The 22,316-nt window shown below is 36.5% G+C and overlaps 1 protein-coding gene across 1 annotated transcript in view; it reads right to left on the bottom strand.

Moving 5' to 3' along the window:
• Positions 1–18,181, bottom strand: part of RPF2 (ribosome production factor 2 homolog (S. cerevisiae)) — a 26,740-nt gene extending 8,559 nt beyond the window's left edge. The window contains exons 1-7 of the mRNA XM_004673771.2: positions 18,104–18,181; positions 16,295–16,427; positions 13,679–13,716; positions 11,213–11,252; positions 7,684–7,765; positions 6,590–6,666; positions 4,934–5,033 (exon numbers count right to left, since the gene is read on the bottom strand). Coding sequence (XP_004673828.1) covers positions 4,934–5,033; positions 6,590–6,666; positions 7,684–7,765; positions 11,213–11,252; positions 13,679–13,716; positions 16,295–16,427; positions 18,104–18,126 — 493 coding nt within the window. The 5' untranslated portion in view covers positions 18,127–18,181. The remainder of the gene's footprint in view (positions 1–4,933; positions 5,034–6,589; positions 6,667–7,683; positions 7,766–11,212; positions 11,253–13,678; positions 13,717–16,294; positions 16,428–18,103) is intronic.
• Between the last annotated feature and the right edge of the window lie 4,135 nt (positions 18,182–22,316).

Raw genomic sequence — 22,316 nt, 5'->3', positions numbered from 1 at the left:
GAAATAAATCTTTAAAAAAAAAAGTAATCCCTCAGAGTTGAAAATAAAATGAAACTGTGAAATAAGCTGGAAACCTAATTAGACAGGGAGAAAACTATTTAAGTGACTGAAACAAAGCAACTCAATTACATACACCTAACAGTACATATCTTATAGGCAAAAATATAAAACAAAAAAAGTGCAAGTTTAATTGCACTATTAATGTCACATTAACAGTAATACCGGTATTTTATTGAGATACTTGTATGTATAATGCAGTATAAAATAAATGCATAATTACTCTGGTAATCAGAGAATCTAGAGTTTATCATGGAAGAAAAAGGTATAAATGCAAGGTCAATAAAGTGAAGTTTCTATCGTCTTAAAACTGAATTTAAAATTCAATTTTCCTTACGCCACTCTGTGACGTAAGGAAAAGCTATCTACAGCCACTGAAGCACAAATTTGATCCCCAACCAGGGAAGTGACCCACATGGTGCAGCAGACTTCTCCTTTATCGCCCACTGCTCCCCTCAGCAATGTTATTTCAGTAGATTTGCCTTTTCTGTCCCCCACGCTGTCTCTGGTGAATCCTTTCACCCCCACACCTCTGGCCTGTACCCCAGGTCTTGTATGCACAAATAAATAAATCCTTAATAAAACATTCAGTGTAAAAACAAAGCATATATCTTATCTTAAACAAACTTCCTAGTTTTGTTGACTGAAACGGCCTTAAAAAAAAAAAAAAAATCCCGGCCCTCCCTTGTGGCACAGTGGTTAAATAAAGCGCAGAACTAAGTTAAAGCTACTTTAGCTCTGTCTCTGGTGAATCCCCCGCTCCTGCACCTCTGGCCTGTACCCCAATTCTGTATGCATAAACAAATTAATCTTTATTTATAAATAAATAAATAGACAGGTAAACAAACAAACAAATAAATAAATAAATCCCCAGCACCCAGAATGTGAATTCCAAAACAATTCCTCGCTTAAAAAAAAAAAGATCCTAAGGGCCCTGATTCCAGGATTAGGGCAATGAAAATATAAGAAGAGCTTGCAATATCAATGGGATGATGGATTAAAATGTGTCAATACTCAGAACACTACTAAAAAGACTGACTCTAAAATGAATAGGAATGATGGATATAGTGAACAGAAGATTTTGAGGCCTTCTAGTCACTAAATTGGTGAGAAAATAAATTTCTGTTTACATATTTTGTTATGGCAGTCTGAGCAGTCTAGTATAATTACTTTTGTAGAGCTGTAGAAAGGATTAAATTTAGCTACATGACTTAACCTATGGTAGTTACTTTCATTCTACACGGCTCAAATAGGAAAAGAATTGAGAAGTAGAAAAGATTAAAACAATGCCTACTTATATAAATATGATCACTGATTTAGATAAAAGCAACAGAGAAAAAGTAACATAGGTAGTTAAAATTAAGTTAGGCCTTATGTGGTCATTCCTGCCATCTACTGGAAACACGACATAAGAAGTTTTAATAGAAACTGCTTAAAAAAAAACAAAAACAAAAGCTGTCTCTGAGGTAACAAATCATAAGAATCTCTCTCATTGACAATGATCATACAGAAAAAAACAGGGGTGAGAAGTTAGGAAATCTGGGTGAATGGAATACAAGTAATAGAAATCTTGGCTGGAAAAACACCCTTGATATTTTGGGGTGTGTAATATTGAAAGGAAATATTGGTCATTGTCTTTCAGATGTGACTTTTTTTTTTAATTCATAACAATACAAACTAGAAGGTTTCCTTGCCCCTCCCTTGCCTGTTCCACCACCTTGGGTGTTCCATTTTGTTTGTTTCTTTTCTCTTCAATAAACTTTTCTTTTTCTAAACAAACAAAAAAATACAAATTAGACCTACAGCAAAGACTTTGCAAAAGAACTGTTCACCACAGTCAAGACAGACAACAGTGGCTTTAGAAAGCTCAGGTTTTAGATTCTAGTTTACTGACTTTACAGCTTTTAACCTCTGAGCCACCATTTTTCTATCCATGGAATGGAATGTCACCAAACTCAAGACCATTAATAAGAATTAAACAGCTACTTCTGGTACTTTTTTTTTTTAAATGGCCATTTACTAAGAGAAAAGAGACACTGTAAATAATGTAATCTCAACAGTAAGATGATAAATTAAATCAGTAAGGAAAAATGAAAGCAAAGTATCTGCTTATAAACCTTTTTTGCTCAGTTCAGATTTATAAAGAGCATATATACAATTAATTTACTATATATATACCACCAAGTTTTCAAAGTCACTAGGGCAAAGGATGATGATGAGGATTATGGGTGCTTTGGTGGTGGGTGTAGTGCAGTAACATAGTCTGAAGGGGTGGCACCCTTCTGAGTCATATGCCATGTTGTAACCTATGTGACCTCAATAAAAAAAAAGTGGTTCGGAAAAAATACATCTAGGACAAAAAATATAGAGTCAAAAGAAGAGCAGATAAAAAGCATAAGGCATAACTTATAAAAATGGTGCAAGTGCAGGCCCTCCCTGGTGGCGCAGTGGGTTAAAGCACAGCACTAAGAAGCTTAAGCCACTTTCGCATGATTTTGATCCCCGCCTGCCCCGAGGAGATCCACATGGCGCGGCAGACCTCTCCTGACCCGCCCGCTGTTCCCCTCAGCAGTGTACTTCCTCGATCTGCCTGTTCTGCTCCCCACTCTGTCTCTGGTGAATCCTGTCTTCTTCTGCATCTCTGGCCTGTACCCCAGTTCTGTATGAATAAATAAATAAATCTTACAAAAAAAAAAGGTGCAAGTGCAAAAGCTCAAGTGGAATAAATTACCTAAATTTGAGAAAATGCTATTGAGTATCAAAGGAGTTCAGAAGTCTAGGGACAAACTCAATCTTACTCAAGAGCTAGAAAAGATGTGATAACAAACTATTAAGTAATAGTAACCTTTAAAAAGCCACAGAGAACAATAATGCCAACTTCCAAAGAGTACTTTAAGATCATTAAATTTAATGTCAATCTCTGAAAACAGTAAACTGTATCATGTATTTTAAGCAGAAACGTGAACTCAAAGGAAGAGGTGGTATCATTAATAACTAGCATAATTCACTAAAAACAAGTCCATAAAACAAGCTTACAAGGTTATCATGAGAATCAATGGAAGAAACAGAGAACGAATGAAATCAGTAAAACTGGGCCTCCCAGGTGGTACAAGGGGTTAAGTTTCAGCACTATGAAGCTATCCACAGCCACCTGCCAGGGAGGTGACCCACATGGTGTGGCAGACCTCTCCTGGCCTACACACTGCTCCCCTTAGCATTGTACTTCAGTACATCTGCCTATTCTGCTCCCTAATCTGTCTCTGGTGAATCCTCTCACCCCAATCCACGCCTCTGGCCTGTAACCCAGTTCAGTATGTATAAATGAATCTTTTTAAAAAAAGAAAAAAAGGAAGGAAGTTAATGGGAGTCCAACATGACGGTAATGAAAACACAGGGATCATCGACTCTGCAACTAAATTGCAGCAGAAGAAAGTCAGTAAGCCTCCCCAAAATAGACAAGTACAATATACATAAGGCGCAAGAGTCGGGCAGAAAGGGGCAGAGAAAAATTTTATTAGAGTAGGTTTACAGTGATACTGGGGCAGTATAAGTACATAAATCTTTTCCTAATGTTTTCATACTCTTGAGATATAAATTTAATGTCAGAAGACTGTACAAGCATTTTAAAAGGTATAAAATGTCACACAAAAAGTTGATATCAACTTAAATGACATATATGGTATTTATGGCAGCATTAGTCACAATAGACAAGAGTTGGAAACAACCAAGTGCCCACTGATGGATGACTGGATAAAGATGATATATACATACAATGGAACACTATACCTCAAACTAAAACAAAAAACAAAAGATGAAATCCTGCCATTACAATACTAGAAAACAACACACTAAGTAAAATAAGTGAGATGGACAAAAACAAATATGTGATTTCTTTTTTTAAAAGATTTGTTATTTTTATACATATAAGAATTGGGGTGCAGTACAAAGGTGGGGGGTGAGAGGATTCATCAGAGACAGAGTGGGAAGCAAAATAGGCACATCTACTGAAATACACTGCTGAAGGAACAGCGGATGAGACAGGAGAGGTCTGCTGCACCATGTGGGTCAGCTCCCTGGCCAAGAATGAAACTTAAGGCAGCAGTGACTGGTGATGATATAGATTGATAGTGCTGAGACTATCCCCTGCACCACTTGGAAGAGCCCTAATACATGATTTCACTCAATTGTAGAAGATAAACAAAAGAAATGAACAGAAAAACAAAAACATACTCTTAGACTGTAAGAACAAAACAGTGGCTGCCAGTAGAAAATGGTATTGGGAAGAGGGCTTGGGATGTAAGTGAGGTCCAAGTGGTCAATTTAGGCTTTTGGTGGTGAGCAAGCATCAAGTTGGCTATAATATAACCGATATGTTATATGCCAAAGTTACTTCTATAAAATGTTTTAAGATTTAGGGTCTTCCCTGGTGGTGCAGTAGGTTAAAGCACAACACTAAGAAGCTAAAGACACTTCAAAATGAGTTCGATCCTCACCCCAGAGATGATCCACATGGTGCAGCAGACATCTCCTGGCCCACCCATTGCTCCCCTCAACAGTGTACTTCATCAGTCGGCCTGTTCTGCTCCCATCTGTCTCTGGTGGTTCCTCTCACCGCCCCTGCACCTCTGGGCTGCACCCCAGTTCTAATAAAATAAATCTTTAAAAAAAAAATGTTTTAAGATTAAAAAAAAAAAGCTACTATTAAAAATATGATACCCTTATCTCTCTGCTGCTGTTAGTGGGAAATAAAGAAAATAATGAGGGAAAAATAGAAAAATATATAATGCATACAATGAAGTGGCAAAGTACCACCTAACAGTCTTATGAGACTGTTTACCTGAGATACTCTGCAGATAACAAGTATTAACATACTTACCAATAAGGAGACTTTTTAACCTTCTGTAGTCTTCTGTTGTATCAAAATCATCACCAGCAAATATTAACATGGGTTTTGTTCCCTCGGGACATTTACTATTCTATAATATGAAAAAAAATATATAATTCTATAATTACCAAGTTTTTATATACTGATTTTAAAGTAATTGATACCTTATATGACTTCTAAATTTACAGGTTTTCATGCAAAAAGGAAAATATTAGGGACTCCCTGGTGGCACATGGGGTTAAATTTCAGCACAATGACGCAGCAGACCTCTTGTGATTTTTGTTTTGAGATCTAACAAACATCAATGGTTCTGTTTCAAGGTTGCCCGGTGATGAAAGTATTTCTTTGCCTTGGAAGTGAAATGAGTGGAGGGTTGGCACTATGCATCAGCCAGTGCTCAGGCCCACTAACTCGTGATCAAATTAGCAGCAGTGATGAAGGTGAAATGGGAATACTGTTAAGTCTCTTGAGATTAATGCACAGCCCCAGTTTCCACTTAATAAAGCATCAGCTAAACACTTTCCAACACATTTTCTTCACTGACATGCATTTTCATAGATATTATCTCAATTGATTTTGTTATAACTAATACTTGACAGCAACTGAGGATCAAGGAAGTAATTGACTTGTCAGGTTACAGATGTCATCTCTATGCCGAAGACAGGCCACAAACCCAACTGTTTTGTCTCTAAACCTAATTTCAGGCTCCACTTCTGCCTTGTACTTCAGGAAGTTTGTATAACCAATGAAAGTAAGATCCCACAGGAAACTTGAATGGTATGTCCTCTTTTAAAGGAAAAATTGAAACAAGGAGTGATTATATATGCACTATAAGCTTTTAGTTATACCATAAGTCCAAAAGACCCATAAACAGAGAATAGTTACATAATTTTCCATTACAAATTTCACTTTATTTCAAAGTCCTAGGGAAATAATTTTATTTACACTTTCATCTAGCTTATGCATAACTCTAGGTCACCAATGGAATTCCTCTGGGCCTTCATCTTTAACCATATACATCAGATTTTAGCCTTATATGCAGGGTAGCTATGAGGTATAAATAAAAAAATATATTTGATGAAACAGATTAATCCAGATCCATAATTTTGAGGCAGAAAGGTCATATTTAGAATCAGGAGCTAAAATATGACAATTTCCTTGCTTTTCTATGACTACTTACTACTTTCTGTGTTACAAATTCATTCAAATAGACATAAAGATGCAAGTCATTAAGAAGATTAAGCTAGTAATTGGTGGTATCAATCAAAATAATATAAGCCAAGAATTCTTATGTTTAAAAGAGTGCTCACTCTGAAAATTCTAATATTTCTGAGGTTCAAAAAAGTAGATACTATGATAATTCAGGGTAAGGAGACAGTATTTAAACAATGGGCCTAGACAAGAGTTAGTGATTAGTCTGAAGTCTAATTCTACATATGTTTTATACACTACAAATATACACATATACTCTTTTCAGAGGTAAAATGAAGTTGTACTTTTATTTTAGAACACACTAGACTAAAAAACAAAAATTCCCTCTCATTCAACTATAAAACTGTGTAATACAGTTTCTCCACAAGATGTCACTATTGTTTAAGAACAGTATTACAAAGAGCTTTTTATTTTTAGGGTCAGTCAATATCTTACCTTAATGTCTTTTAGAGAGACAAACTTCTCAATACCTAACTCAATCATATCCAGCACATGGTAGTCATACATACGACCTAGAAAGAAGTGTTCATTTAAGCATTTATTTTTTAAACAAGTGTTTTCCCCAGGGACATTACATATTCTAACTTATTTACATGCTCAAAGTATCCTAGTTCTTTTCACTCTTCTAATCCCCAAACATGTCCCTTCTTTAAATTTTCAACTCTACAGAAGTCAAATTATTCTGGAAAGGATCTTAAAGGTCATTTAGCCAAATTCCCTTATTTACATAAAGAGCTACAGACGATAAAGAGCTTGCCTAATCCAGGGAACATGTCACAGCAAGTCTCAATACAACCAGGTAACAGTTCATTTCTGAATATATTTATAAAGCGGATATTTATTAGGGAAGGCTAATTTATGTGGTAGATATGCTGTTTTGTTTGTTTATAACTAATTCTAATTTAGGAATGAAAGTTTTGTATTAGAAAATATCTACAACTTGAGAGAAGGCAACATTTATATAACGTACTTTACCTAGAAGGTGGCACATAAAAAAATATTTAGACTAGGAAATAAATATTTGTCCTTGATACTAAAAAATTTTTTTTTAGTTTTTTAAATAATATAACAGTTTATTTTTACATCATTTTGTACATTTTTTTTTTTAAATCTCAATTGTAATCCCCATGGGTTTCTCATCACCGAGTCACCTGTGTGCCATCACCATAATCCCGTGCATTCCCCCCCCCCCAAAATGTCTTTGGTATATGGCTGTTCATTATTCTTATTATTTTCTCGCCTGGTCCATTATACTTCTGCTATGAGTGAAACCATCCAGTATTTTTCTTTCTCTTTCTGGCTTATCTCACTAAGCATGATCTTTTCCAGCTCCATCCTAGTTGCTGCAAAAGACATGTGTTTCTTTAAAAAAAAATTTTTTTAATGTTTTTCAAATTTAAACTCACAAGGAAAATAAAGAAGCCAGTTCATAGTTTACTGGTTATTCTTGAATCCTCAGCACCATCAATTAATCTGAGTGACAGAGCTAACACTATATACAAAAATATTAAAAGGTTAGCAGTACTTACCTATTACTAGATTATTTGGCCGCTTCTTATTATGGGAACCAAACATAAATAAAGAACAATCTGACTTCTTTGAAAAGAATTCCTGTATAACAACAGAAATCCCATTCAATCAGTACAAAATATAAAAACCTTAAGAATTGTATCTCATGGATCTTACTAGTGGCACAGAAGTTAAGTTAGTGCTATTACACTATCACCAATGTGGCCTGAGTTTGTACCCCAAGCAGGGAGGTGACCCACATATGACACGCCCACTGCTCCCTTCAGCAATGTGTTTCAGTTGATCTGCCTATTCTGCTCCCCACTCTCTCTAGTGAATTCTCTCACCCCTCCACACCTGTGGCCTACATCCCAGGCCTTCTATGCAAAAATAAATAAAATCTATTTAAAAAATGACTATTACAATAAATTTAGTTAACATCCATTACTTCCTATATAAAAAAAATTGTACCTATGAACTGAACTATATTAGGTTTTTTTCCAGTGTAAACTAATGAAGACTTAGACAGGAATAAACAGAAGGACTTTATTTTTAATTTCTTATTTCAAATTTTCTGATTTGGGGCATCTCAAGAAAAGATGTAAGTTCAAGACTAAAAATACATGAAAACTACTGAGTTCACAAAATAAAACCATTTATTTTCAGCTATGCATTTATGTTGGAACAGCACACCAAAAGTATTCCATTTGCTGAACAAATGTTTTTATTCATGGGACTACTATTATCAGCAGTGGTATATCTTAGCATGTAATTCAAGTCATATCATTACATGGTATCTCTTAGCATGCAATACAACTCAATACAAGTTACAATATATGTCAACTACTGTGCACTGCAAACTTCATTTTATCCCCAAAAATATTCATCCCACCCAGCAATGGCTAGTTCCATGTTTGTATGACGAGCAAGAGAAGAATTACAGGTCTACGAAATCTTCTCTTACTGGCTTCCCAAAGCATTGACTTCCATCAGATCTAAGAGTGGAAACACATATATGGGGTTTCAAATCTAGAAAGCTTGTTATACACTAATGCCTATCCTTCATCATCCCAGTAGTATGATTCAGTTTACTGAAACCTCAACTTTTCTTTATTGGTCAGAAGACTTCCCATAGGTCTCTAGTTTTGTTATCATACACTCCAGTGTCTAAGCAGAAGCAAATGGGGCAAACAACTACCTACTTGCTGATTCCTAAGTAAATGACACAAAGTCCAAAAGTCTCTGATATTTACTATGGGAACTGGCATTATTAACCTTTCTGAGAATTAGTTTTATCATGTGTAAATCACGGACAATAACACCTGCAAGAATCTATAAGGACTACTCAAGATGTCATATGGCAAAGCACCATACACTTTGGGACACCGGCTTTTTAAATGTCCAATTTAATAAAAATGCTTTCCTAAGTGTTTTTAAGAACAGATGTTCATGTTATGACTTATCCTAAGGCTTCCCATAAAATACTCTTTATATATACAACAATAGTATCGGATTTTATTTTCCATAAAGTCTGCTTGTTATCTATTAAAATTCTAGAGTAAAAGCAGTGAAATTACCTACAAATGCGCGATGTAAATATTTTAAATTTTTATAAAGCCTCTTTTAAAATGTATTTGTCTTGCTCCGAAACATTGATCCGAAATTAGAGTGTGAAAATGTATGATGGTGGGTGAAGGTCAGGAGGGAGAATCCAACTATATTTCCACTATTCCCATAGTGAGCTCTAAACTTCTAAGATTTATTATAGCAATAAAATATCTCCTATCTCAAGAGATGGGAGATCAAAGACAGGAAATGTCACAATTTGAAGTGTACGATAAGCTATCACATCAACACTAAATTGAAATAAACCATAGAATGGTCCTAATTTACAACCTAACACTGCTACAAAATGGTCATACAACCGTGGTGCCACAAAACAAAACCAATCCTTGGTACAGGTTTTGCAAGAGAGAATTCTGGGCTAAACCCTATAGTCAGTTCTACTTTAATGATCTAGTCAGCACATGACTAAAACATTCAATACTACAGTGAAAGTAATTTTGAAAACCTGAGCACTGGGGGCCTCCCTGGTAGCTCAGGGGGTTAAATCTCAGCACATGAAGCTACCAGCAGCCACTGCAGCACAAGTTCAACCCCTGGCCAGGGAGCTGACACACATGGCACATCAGACCTCTCCTATCTTCCCCGCTGCTCCCCTCAGCAGTGTATTTCAGTAGATCTGCCCGTTCTGCTTCACTGTCTCTGGTAAATCCTCTTACCTCCCCTCCCCAGTTCTATATGCATAAATAAAAATAAAATCTTAAAAAAAAGTTCCTTCTTTTAAATTCCAAACTAACAGAAATAACAATGGTGTTCTATCAAGAGAACATAATCACATTCCAATTTTTTAAGTCAATTTAAATAGTTTAAACCCTTTATACCCTAAAGGGTATAATTAGAAATAAACCAGTATGGAGCTGTGGAAGGGGATGAGAACAAAATTGGAAGGGAGCACAGTGCACTATATTGGTAGACCATTGGTGTTTCGGTAGTGGGTGCATTCTGGCAATACCTGAAGGGGAGGGGGGCTCCTACACTTCTAAGCTACAAACAAAGATGTATGCTAATGTCACCTCAATTAAAAAAAAAAGAAACATGCCAAGCACACAAAAGTCCGCTTCATCATTCACTACTTACTGTATCACCTTTTAACCTTCTGATTTCCTTCACTAGCATTTTGCATTTAGTTTTGGTTGCCAAGACATTCAAACAGAAATTTGACTCGTTTTAGTAAAGAAACTGACAATTGTTAGCAATAATTTAGGTAATGTTCCCTATTTTTAAAAATACCCAAAGAAAAGTCATATTTTAAAGTAAAATCTACTTTATAAAAGTAAATCCCAAGCAAACTTTCTTTTGCTAACTTATGCACTTAAAATATAATTCTATTTTAGATTCCACTTCCAAACAGTGAATAATACACACTGATCATAGTGAAATATAAAATAGTCATTCTTTGAAAAATACAAAAGAAAAGATCTAGAGGGGAAGGGTGGATAAGTCTGACAAAAGGGGACAGCTGTATGGTGAAGGAAAGAATTGGACATTCAGTGGTCAACTTAATGTAGTATGTATGTATTGATGTTCAAAGATGCCCACCTTAAACATATAATGTTATAGCACAATGTTATGCCAATATAAAGATAACACATTTGGAAGTACAAAAAAAAAACCTCATGGAGTTAGTATGTGTTTGTGAATATATTATATACACATGTATAAAATTGCTTTTAAATGACTTTGCTTGAAATGAAATTTTAGTACCCAAAAGGCATAAACTCTGTTAAGATTAAATGAAATGATGTACATAAAAATACTTGGCATTTTAACTGTACTAATTTAAAAAATTTTAAGTGATTCTCAAAAGAAGTCATAAATCCCTTCATTTTACATCAAATGAATGATCAGAATGATTTCTAATTTTAAAACATCATAAATCAGTCTGAATAATCAAAACTGTTATATCGAAACTATTTTTGTACTCACCAATGAGGTCTGATCTTCAAATGGTCTTGTGATATTTTTTCTAAGATTTTAGAAAAAGACAAATTGTAATCATCTTAATAGGTAACTCATCCAAAACCACTAAGTAATATATTAAGTAAGGATAATTTTATATTCAGATGATCTGAAAATACCAAAAGAATATTCACTCATTCAAGCTTTTATTTTATGCTCAACTGCTGCCAGGCTTATTATAGGAGTCAGAACATGTTAAACAAAATCCTTGTTTTTATGAAGCTTACATTCTAGTAGGGGGGAAAAAAGAGCATTATGTTACTACAAAGAATGAAACATGACAATTTGAGCTGAAGCCTTATTAATAAGGAGGTAGCCAAGGGAAAATTTTGACAGGAAGGAAGAAGGAATAGATCTGAGAAAAGCCTAGGTCATTAAGGAATCTGAAACAAAGTAAGTTTCATGGAGTTTGGGGAACAAAAGAATGGAGGTATGATAACAGAGATGTAGATATGGTTCAGACTGCCAGGGTCTGGCTTATCAACGTGAGGCATATAGATTTTAAAACAGTAACATGAAGCACTGTCAGGTTTTAAGCAGGAAAGTGATATGACTGGACTCAATTGTTCTGTTTAAAGGGTTACTCTTTCTGCCACATGAGAACCACAGCAATGCAGCAAGAGTGAAAGTAAGGAGCTATTATAGTAATCCAGCACAGAAAGAAACAAATGGTGACCTAGACCAGTAATAGTAGTAGTGGAAAAATACTGAGTAGAGAAATATAAAACACACTATTTCATACAAACAAGAACACTAATAATACATATTTACTTAATATGCATAAAGAACTTCTGTTATGTAAAAAACTAATGATAGTAGATGTTCTGGAAAGAGCATGTGCCTTTATTTTTACAATATAATTTTACTGTTTTACTACTTAACCTTAATCATGCAAAGTATGTGTGGAATAGTTCATATTTTTATAAGTTTAAAAAGAAAACCATATGTGCATGATCTCAATTTTGTTTAACTTATAAAACAGATACATAGATATATAAAACATACTGGAGAAAATATGTTAAACAGTACATAGTACCTATCTTTGGGTTATTATTTACTCCTTTGAACATTATCTCCTATGACCTAAGATATTTTATTTTTATAATTAGTTAAAAAAGTAATAATAATAGACAAATGAACCAGGAAAGTTATAAGAGTATTTGTGATTAACAGCTAATAGTTATTTGCAATTAAGCAAATATGACCTGTCCAAAACAGAAAATCCAGGTTAAACCAAGTATTGTTTTCAGGCCCTCCCTGGTGGCTTAAGAGGTTAAAGCACAGCAGTATGAAGTTACCACAGCCACTGCAGCAACTGAGCACACGTAGGGCCTCGATTTTTGTTTCTAAACTACCAATTTCTAGTATATGGAAACAGGGTTCTGCTTAGAAGTGGTTGACTCCAGGGGCATGGAAAGGAAAAAGATGGAACAATCTGTAGTACCAGAAAGGGACACATTGAGAGGGCAAAGGGGCCAAAGTGAAATAGTCCTCCTAATGGCCAAAGGTAAAAGAATTATACAACAAACTAAATGATAGTATTTGATTACTACCCAAAAAGAAATATTAACAATAAGCCCATAATGATATAAGCCATTAAATAAATAGAAAAACACATAATTTTCCTTACAGAATTTTAATAATAAATGCATAAAGAATGAAGGGAAAAAGAAAACTACCATTTGAATACCATAGTAATCACTATAATAGACAAGAGCCATCAAGGGATGCTAAAATTAATAAGCAAAAATTTGAGGAGAAAGATTTTTACAGTCTTTATCTCCTCTGAATATTTATTAATTACAAAAGGACAAACAGGAGCTTCATCATAAAGAAACCCAGCAGACTTCATTTCAACCAACTAGTTAATGTATAAAACACAGGTGTCCCCTAAGGATTAATACAAATCCAAATTGAGGATTATTTTACAAAATAACTGACAAGTATTTTTCAAAAGTGTCAATGAAAGATTTGAGAACTGTAATAAATTGGAGGAAAGCAGACATGATAACTAAATGCATTGTAGTATCCTATAAGAGAAAAAGAATATTAGAGTGCAAATTTGAAACTAAATCAAGCCTGTTATTTGGTTAACATTGCACCAATATTAATTTCTTACTTTTGATAACTGTAGTATTTTTAGAAGTAACATTAAAAGAAATTGAGGGAAGGGTACATGAGAATGCTAGAATTCTTGCAACTTTTCTGTAAGTCTAATTATTTCAAAATGATAAAATCACGTGATTTAAAATATGAAAGACTACTCAACACAAAAGTAGAAATGACTGGAAAGAAATCCATTAAAAACTACTGTCAGCTATATATAAGAAACTACAGTGTTTTTTTAAAAAATATTTTTATTTTTAAAATATGAAGCAGTTGTTTGTTACTTTACAATGCCAACAATATAAAGTAAAAGAGATCATGACTTACTTTTTATATAGAACACCATATGGTTTTTTCAGTGCATACTGTAAAACATAATTTATAGTCAAAACAACTTCTGAAAAACAATTATCAATTATAACAGTAGTTATAAAAGGTTACTCGGGTCCCTGGGTCTTAATATGATATATTCTTCTTGGATTCCTTTTGACCACCTCCCACAATATTCCACATAAGCGTAATATTCCAACTCAGACTAGACATTGCTAATTAAAGATTTCTGTGCTCTTCAATAGTAGATCCAGCTTAAATGACTTCCTTCATTCCTCTGAACTTAACCTATTCAGTTCTTTCCACAGAAACAACCTGAGAGTAGACAGAAGAGCAGGAAAAAAAGAAAGATGAAATACTATCAGGAGAGACTGGTGAATTAAATAATATTGTCTAGAGATTTAAAAAAAACTTGTGCCATAATGATGACAATCAGAATATCAGCCAGCTTTTAAATAAATACAGCCCTTTAAAAATGCCTGTTAGGGCGCTCCCTGGTGGTGCAACAGGTTAAAGCATATAGCACTATGAAGCTCTCGGAAGTCACTCAGCAACAGTTCCATCCCTGGCCAAGGAGCTGACTGACCCACACCGCCCAGCAGACCTCTCCTGGCTTGCCCACTGCTTCCCTCAGCAGTATTCTTTCAGTGGATCTACCTGTTCTGCTCCCCACTCTTGTCTCTGGTGAATCCTCTCGTCCCCCACACCTCTGGTCTGTATCCCAGTTCTGCACGCATAAGTAAATAAGTCTTTTTTTAAAAAAAAAAAAGTGTTATCCAACCTTCTTTTCATGTTTTCCCTACTTCAACTTGTCAACTAATAATCAATATGTAGATGATCAGTACTCCTCTATGAAAGGGAATAACAAAGATCTGAGGCATTAACTTCCTTTAGAGAAAGGGCAACAATGAACAAAAAGCTGAAGTGACCATTCCTCAACTATCAGTTGATGAACAAATTAAAGTTACCATTAAAATCTTCATTTTAGGCCCTCCCTGGTGGCGCAGCGGGTTGAGACACAGCACTAGGAAGCTAAAGCCGCTTCCGCAAGGGTTCGATCCCCGCCTGCCCCAGAGGTGACCACATGGCGTGGCAGACTTCTCCTGACCCTCCCGCTGCTCCCCTCAGCAGTGTTCTTCGTTGATCTGCCTGTTCTGCTCCCTGCTCTGTGTCTGGTGAAGCCTCTCACCATCCCTGCCCCTCTGGCCTGTACCCCAGCTCTGTATATATACATAAATAAATCTTTTAAAAAAAAATCTTCATTTTAAGTAATAAAACTTAAGCATACTCATGATGATTCTTGGTCAAATGTTTCCCTGTCTTGGTATGACACACATTACTACCTTTTCTTGGTAACTCAGTCATCAATATAAGTCTTAACTTTACAATAATCTGTAATATCATTAAGCTTACTTAATAATGTAACATTTAAGTAAGCTTACTTATATACATTGGTCACTGTGTGACAACATACTGGCAGAACAGGGCAGTGCCCTATTATCACAATGACATTCAGATAAGTCTATCAAAAAGGATGAGCATATTTCACTTTCAAACAAGGATGTTAACTGTTATGTGCAACAGGCATATGGACTTTAGACAGGCTTAAAAATTGATGCAATTATTGATTTAACAAACCACTCTGCTGTACTTACAACCTAAATATTCTAATACCTACAGATATTTCCACATACTATGTCTTTCATTCACTGATTAAACATTTACTGAGCACTTACTATGTGCCAGGCACTGGTCTAGCCACTAAGCTCCAGATGTTAGGGGTAAAAAGTTTTTATCTTCATCACTTAAATTATACGTGCTCAACTGAACACATATCACTTTTCCCTCCAAACCTGTTCTACCTAATATTCTCCAACTGGCATTAGCACTTACTAGGGACCCAAGCCAAAAACTTGGTAAATTATACTTCTATCTCCATACCAAAATCCTTCTACCCTCAATATCTATTTTCTCGGCTAATCTCCCATTTTCATTACTCTGACCAAGCTCCAGGTATACTTTATGTGACTGAGATTTTCTCACAACTTTCTCTAGCCAAGCTGATTTAAAAAACAATCATATCATCACTTAAAAGCTTCAAAGGTTCCATTGGGTTTTCAGAATAAAGCTCCAACTCCATGTTATTATCTGATACATTCTTATTCTTTCAGTTTCCTCTAACACTCTGTCCTTTAGTTATCCCCAACTATTTGTAGTTTCCCAAGTGTATCATACTCCCTCAGACATCCTTTTGTACAAGCTTGTTTCTCAACCTTGGAAACCTCTTCTCTCTGTTCGTATTCCATCCTATTCTTTTATGCCTCCAAACACAGCATTATAATTGTCTCTAAATTCACTGAAGGAAAAGACTGTCTTATGTGACCAAATTTTAATAACTGAAATTAGTTGAAATTTACTCAGAGAACTTACTGCTTTAAAGAAAACCAATAGTCAGTAGCACGTACCAAAGGTAAGCAAGACAAATATTATCTACGGATTTCTCCACCAGCCCAAACCACAATGTGAAAACGTACTAAAGTAATTTCAATACCACTCAAAAAGGTTTTAAAAAGTGATTTCAATACCATTTAAAAAGCAAGTAGATATACATACCACATCTCTAAGTACTTGGGTTACTGTTAAATTTGCATTTCCTCCTTTAATCAACATGGCATTTTTAATATTTTCACTGAGCTTCGGTTCTCTCTTCTCAAGAAATCTCTTTGCTCTTTTGGTTTTGGGTTTTCTGTTTAGAAAAATCACAATTCATAACTTAAAACATTTCCTTCATATTACAAAATCATATTTTGACTAAAGTGCAAAAACGTAAAAGAGTAACAGATATTTCAAATATTTATCAGTTAGGATTCACCACTAGTCAACTCTCTTTTCAGGGAGATTGTAATAAAAGATATTTAGTCATCGCTATAAAGTGTCAATTTTATTAGCTTCTGGGTTATTTAAAGTTTTTCATTTTTATATTCCCCAAATTCTCTTATTACTGCTTTTTTCCTAAACCCTTATTTTAAAAAAAATGCTGTTGCTAACTTTTTTTTTTTTAAGATTTAATTTATTTATGCATACAGAACTGGGGAACAGACCAGAGGTGCAGGGGCGGTGAGAGAATTCACCAGGTACAGAGTGGGCAGCAGAACAGGCTGACTGAGGGAAGCAGCGGGCGGGTCAGGAGAGGTCTTCTGGGTCAGGAGAGGTCTTCTGTGCCAGGTGGATCACCTCAGGGGCAGGCGGGTATTGAACTCATGCAGAAATGGCTTTAGCGCCTTAGTCCTGTGCTTTAACCCGCTGAGCCTTCAGGGAGAGCCACTGTTATTTTTAGCCACCAGGGAGAGCCACTGTTGTTATTTTTAGTCCATTTTTTCCCTCAATCTAAAAGCAGTCAAAATGGGTCCTAACACGAAAGTCACGTCAATTTTCCTTCGGATAATCTGTCAAGCATATTTAAATTTAAAACTGCTAATCATTTACTAGTTGGTACACACATTATTTATTAAATCAAACCAACAGAGATTTAGTGTTTCTATGTAACAATGAAAGTGGTATATGCTCTTTATTCCATGTGGGTTGTTACCTTTCAATAACTAGCAACAAATGCAACTAGCACTATTTACGTTTTATTAGCAGTTTGTCCCCCAGTCAAACTATATAAACTAGTCATCTTTGCAGATCACAAACCTAGAATATACATACACACACACACACACACACACACATATACATAGCAGATGCACAAAAATCTCAGAGTTAATGACTAAATGAAGAATGTGCTGATTACATATTAATCCAGGTAAATAGGAAAAAAAAACCACTGCAAATGGTTCATAGCAGAAACTTAGGAGGATAACAAATACTCTTTGAATGAATGTAAAACGGACATCGCTCAAGTGTAACTCAGAGGTGTGTACCAAGGCTGGGTGGAAAAAAAAGCTAATTAAAGAGCATTTCTATGTAACATAAATTTTCGCAAATAATCCTCAGTTTGTGAAGAACCACTTTTAAGAAGGCTCTTTTACAAAGCAAACTCAGGCATAATGTGGAAGCTCCCTATAGTCACCTAGATCTGTCAGGTTCCGAGGCTTGCGCAAGTAACCCCTCACTCTTTTGAGTGAGCGCAAGTAGCCGCCCACTCTTCTTCAGGGCCAGGACTTGTTCAGAACAAGCGGTCACGATCTCCGTTCCATCTCCACCCCGCGGCCCCCACTCATGGGGTTCCCCACCCCATCTTCCAGCCCCGGTACTACAGGGAGTCCCAGACCGGATCCGCCCCAGCTGGGCCGACGCACAAAGCGTGAGGGGAAGAGCGTGAGGGGAAGAGCGTGAGGTAGAAGATCTTTTCATCACTCCTTCCTGACACAAGCCTCTCTCTCCTCAGTGTTCCCGACTGCAGAGACCCGGCGCACTTACACAACTCGATCCAAAGCGTCCATCGCGGTAGCTACGCGAACCAGGTTAACACACGTGCAGATCGCGATTGCGCGGAAAGTCTGCTCCGGAACTGGCGGAGCCGGAACTCGAGCGTGACGTCATTTCCTGGGGCCGCCCCACCGTTTATGCCCGAGAAATTAGCGGCCATTTTGGATAAAGTTGTGCCGTTTCGGGGGTGATCGGTTTTTGCCTTGACATTTTCTCAGAAATTAACAGTAAAAGCACTTCGAGCTGTTGGTGCCGAGTTAGCACACTACCCCCGGGGCTCCGGGGGATGTGCCCCCTGTTGTGCGTGTCAAGGCGGCCAGGTGGTCGGGCTGATAAAGCCATGACACAGACTTGTGTTTATCTGCCTAAGACGCCACAGGGACTACCTGACCTTTCTCTGCCTTAGCACACTCCCTTCTAAGGGAGTATCGGCATCTGGCAGCTGCAGGCGGTGTGGCAAGAGAAATTCCCCACTTCCTCCTTTCCCGCCTTAATTTTCCACTCCTACTGCTTAATGGTATATAAAGGGGTCGCTGGCAATAAACGAGAGACTGCTGAAGAACCTTGGTGTCCTGTGTCTTCTTTAACCTCATCGTCCCTCGCCGGACTCGGCTCCGATTAGCCGCAGGCGGCATCGAGCAGCTAGATGGACATGTCTGTGTGTATACCCACAATCAGATATTCACGAACCGGTTTTATTCTCCAAGATGCTAAAAAGGTCTATGGTATGGTTCTCACTGAAATATCAATGTGAAATGTTATGGCTGAAATGTGAAAGCAGTGAGGCAGTTTGTAACTACCAGAGTGCTGGCACCTTTTACAGAGGAGGCACAATGGGTTTAAGCGTGACACTGCAAAGCTAGCCGCAACTAGCCGCAGCTGCTTCACCGCGAGTTACCTGCCAGGGAGATGACCCACATGGCGGCCAGACCTCTCCTGCCTCCCCCACTGTTCCACTCAGCAGTATCTGCATAAATTTTTTTTTAACTGTGTGTTAAGGTAATTGCAGTCTCCATTTTTCACCCTATTTTAGGCTGCCATATACTGCACATAGAAATTTACACGTCCCCACTTTTTATATTATTTAATTATGTGACATTCAAATTCCCCCATCAGGTACGTCATCATAGTGGCAAAAAATGTTACCCATTCAAAGAGTACAATTAGATAGTTTCTAGTATACTCACAACAATCACCAGTGTCTACACATTTTTATTAACACCAAAATATATAAAGATGTGATTCTTTATACATGAAGATTATCCTGGACTTTGTGGCTGGGGTCAACCAAAGTAGAAGAGATTTTTCTTGAGGAGAAGGCAGGTTGTAAAAGTCAGAGAAAACATTATGACAGAAGTTGAGAGATTTGAAGATACCAAGCTGCTGACTTTGAATTTGTAGGAAAGGGCTTTAAGCCAAGAAATGCAAAAAGCCTACAAGTAATGGAAAAGACAAGAAAATGTATTCTTCCCTGGAGTCACCCAGAAATACTGCAACCCTACCAACAACCTGACATTACCCTCATAAATTTTAATCTTGGCATCTGACCTCAAGGACTAACTTTATTGGGAAGAATTTTTTTTTTTTTAAGATTTATTTTTGTATCCAGAACTGGGGTACAGGCCAGAGGTGCAGGGGCAGTAAAAGGATTCACCAGAAACAGAGTGGGGAGTACAAGTGGACTGACTACGTTGCTGAGGGGAGCATTGGGTGAGACAGGAGAGGTCTGCCTCCCCTGCCCAGGGATCTAACTCCTGCTGAAGCAGCTGCAGCTAGCTTCATAGTGCTGCACTTCAACCCGCTGTGCCACCAGGGAGGGCCCTGGAGAATTTCTAATAAATGATGCTGGAAAAAATGGAAGGCCAACATGAAAGAATGAAGTCACTCTTTAATTCCATATGCACACAAAAAATTTCAAATGGATTAAAGATTTGGATATAAGAAGACTGCAACAATAAAATTTCCTATTCTACCCAAAGAATAGGAAAAACATCAATGCAAAAAACTATGTTTTATAGTGTTTACTGCAGCATCATTTACAGTAGCTAGGGCATGAAAGTAGCCTAAATGCCCATCACTAAAGGACTGGATTGAGATATGGCATATCCACACCATGGAATACTATTCAGTCATTAGGAGAGAGGAAATGAAGCCATTTACAACAAAATGGAACAAGTTTAAGGAAATAATTTGTAGTAAAACAAGTCAGAATGACAAAGACAAATACTGGAAACTTACATCATGGTTGACTTGACAAAGGAAAATACTAATAAAGCTAGTAGACAAACTAGTAAGGGCTCTAAGGTAGAGGGAGTCAGGGAGGAAGAACAAGACAAAGGGACATTAGAGATGGAGGTGGGGGGGAAAGTCTAAATGGATGTCTACAATTTAGCTAAAACACCATGTCGCTAGTGATGTTGGAACTAAGACATTTTCAGATTTGTAAGAAATAATTTGAAATAAATATTGGGTACTGTTGAGTAATTAGTGCAATTTTGGGCAATACTTTATAATCAAAACAAAGCAAAAACCACCAAGGGCCCTCCCTGGTGGCACAATGGGTTAGGACACTGCACTGTAAGCCAGCAGCAGCCACCTCAGTGTGTGATCAATTCCTGGCCCTGGAGCTGACCCACATGGCACCACAGACCTCTCCTGACCTGCCAACTGCTCCCTTCAACAGTGCACTTAGTTGATCTGCCTATTCTGCTCCCCACTGTCTCTGGTGAGTCCTCTCACTTCTCCTGCACCTCTGGCTTGTACCCCAATTCTGTATGCATCAATAAATAAATCTTTTTTTTTTAATTTTAAAGTAAATAAATACACACACAGATTGTAAGAAACTTACCAGTTCAGGTCAGGTAATACTCCTAAATTAGTTTGCCTTAAACATATAAACAACTGTTGATTTTTTGAGCCCTTCTGATTTTATAGTTGTGGGAACTCCCAAGAGAAAGCATTAAAGTTACTATAGTGATATAAAAGGTTATATTATTACTGATAATACCAGATTCATAGAATTGTCACACTACTTGGAACTTTTCAAGCACCGAGTGAAGCTAATTATTATAATTACATTGCTGAGCTATCAGTTTGGTTATGGTTTTATAAAATATAATCATTAAGAAAAAAGAACTTGAAGAAAGTCTTGCATCAGATGTTTTATCACTCAGAAGTCTTAATGAATTGGATCTTGGCATGACTTCTTGAACAATTTATAAATTTATGTATAGAAAATTATCCAAAATAAAGCTTTAGATTGAATTGCCCCATTTGTAGCAAAAGAGAGGAAATATTTTGAAAGACAATAAATTTATGTTGTCTTAAGGCACCAAGTTTATAATTTGTTACAGCAGTGATAAGGAGCACTCAAAATGAGGAGGAAAAGTTTCAGACATGATAGTGGCAGCTGCTCTCCTGACCACCTGTGACTACTACAGGTGCTTCACTCCACTGACCCCCCTTTGCAAAGGGACAGAGGCAGCTCTCCCTCCAAGGCTGCCCGCCTGTGACTTCACAGGCCTCTCTTTCAGTAAACTTATGTCTTTTGGACAGTTCTTTCTGCCTGCTTCTATCTATGCAAATGCCCTTTATTCTTCTCTCCCTTTTGAATAATAAACCTGCCCTTTTGGATATAAAAAAAGACATTATAGTGAAAGAAATCTTATCTTGGATCTGAGAAAAGTAAGATCTCTGCTACATTGTCAAGGTAATGTAGTTTAATGTAGTATGGCTACATTAAACCTAGATGCTAAAATAGCAGCATTAGTACATATTGTAATTAACAAAGGTGTATGTTAACTCTGTATTGAATTAATGTTCTTTTAAATAAATTTATTAATAAGATTTTCTTGTGTTTGCTTTGGCAGCACATATAATAAACAAGATTTTCTTGTTTTACAAGAAAATAATTATGGACATCATAAAGATAGTGAAGTCACTTCCAAAATCAGTGAAAACATTTCTGGAAGGTAATATAAATCTAGTGCATTAGGTTTTATTTAAGTTTATATAAACTGTTGGAATGAAAAGAGTCTAAAATTCTTTTATATGAGTAGAAATACATGAATCATCAATATTTTCACTAAACTGGCTAACATCTGGCTAACATCTTCGCCGTAACAGATTCCCCATAATGAATAAATGAGTGGATTTTCAAACATTTCTATAATTGTAACAAGGTGGTCCCTAGGAAAAAGGGAAG

Source organism: Condylura cristata, unplaced genomic scaffold, assembly GCF_000260355.1.
Source record: "Condylura cristata isolate star-nosed mole 26May11 unplaced genomic scaffold, ConCri1.0 scaffold00001, whole genome shotgun sequence".
In the NCBI taxonomy this organism is placed as follows: domain Eukaryota; kingdom Metazoa; phylum Chordata; class Mammalia; order Eulipotyphla; family Talpidae; genus Condylura; species Condylura cristata.
This window is presented reverse-complemented; position numbering and strand designations above follow the sequence as displayed.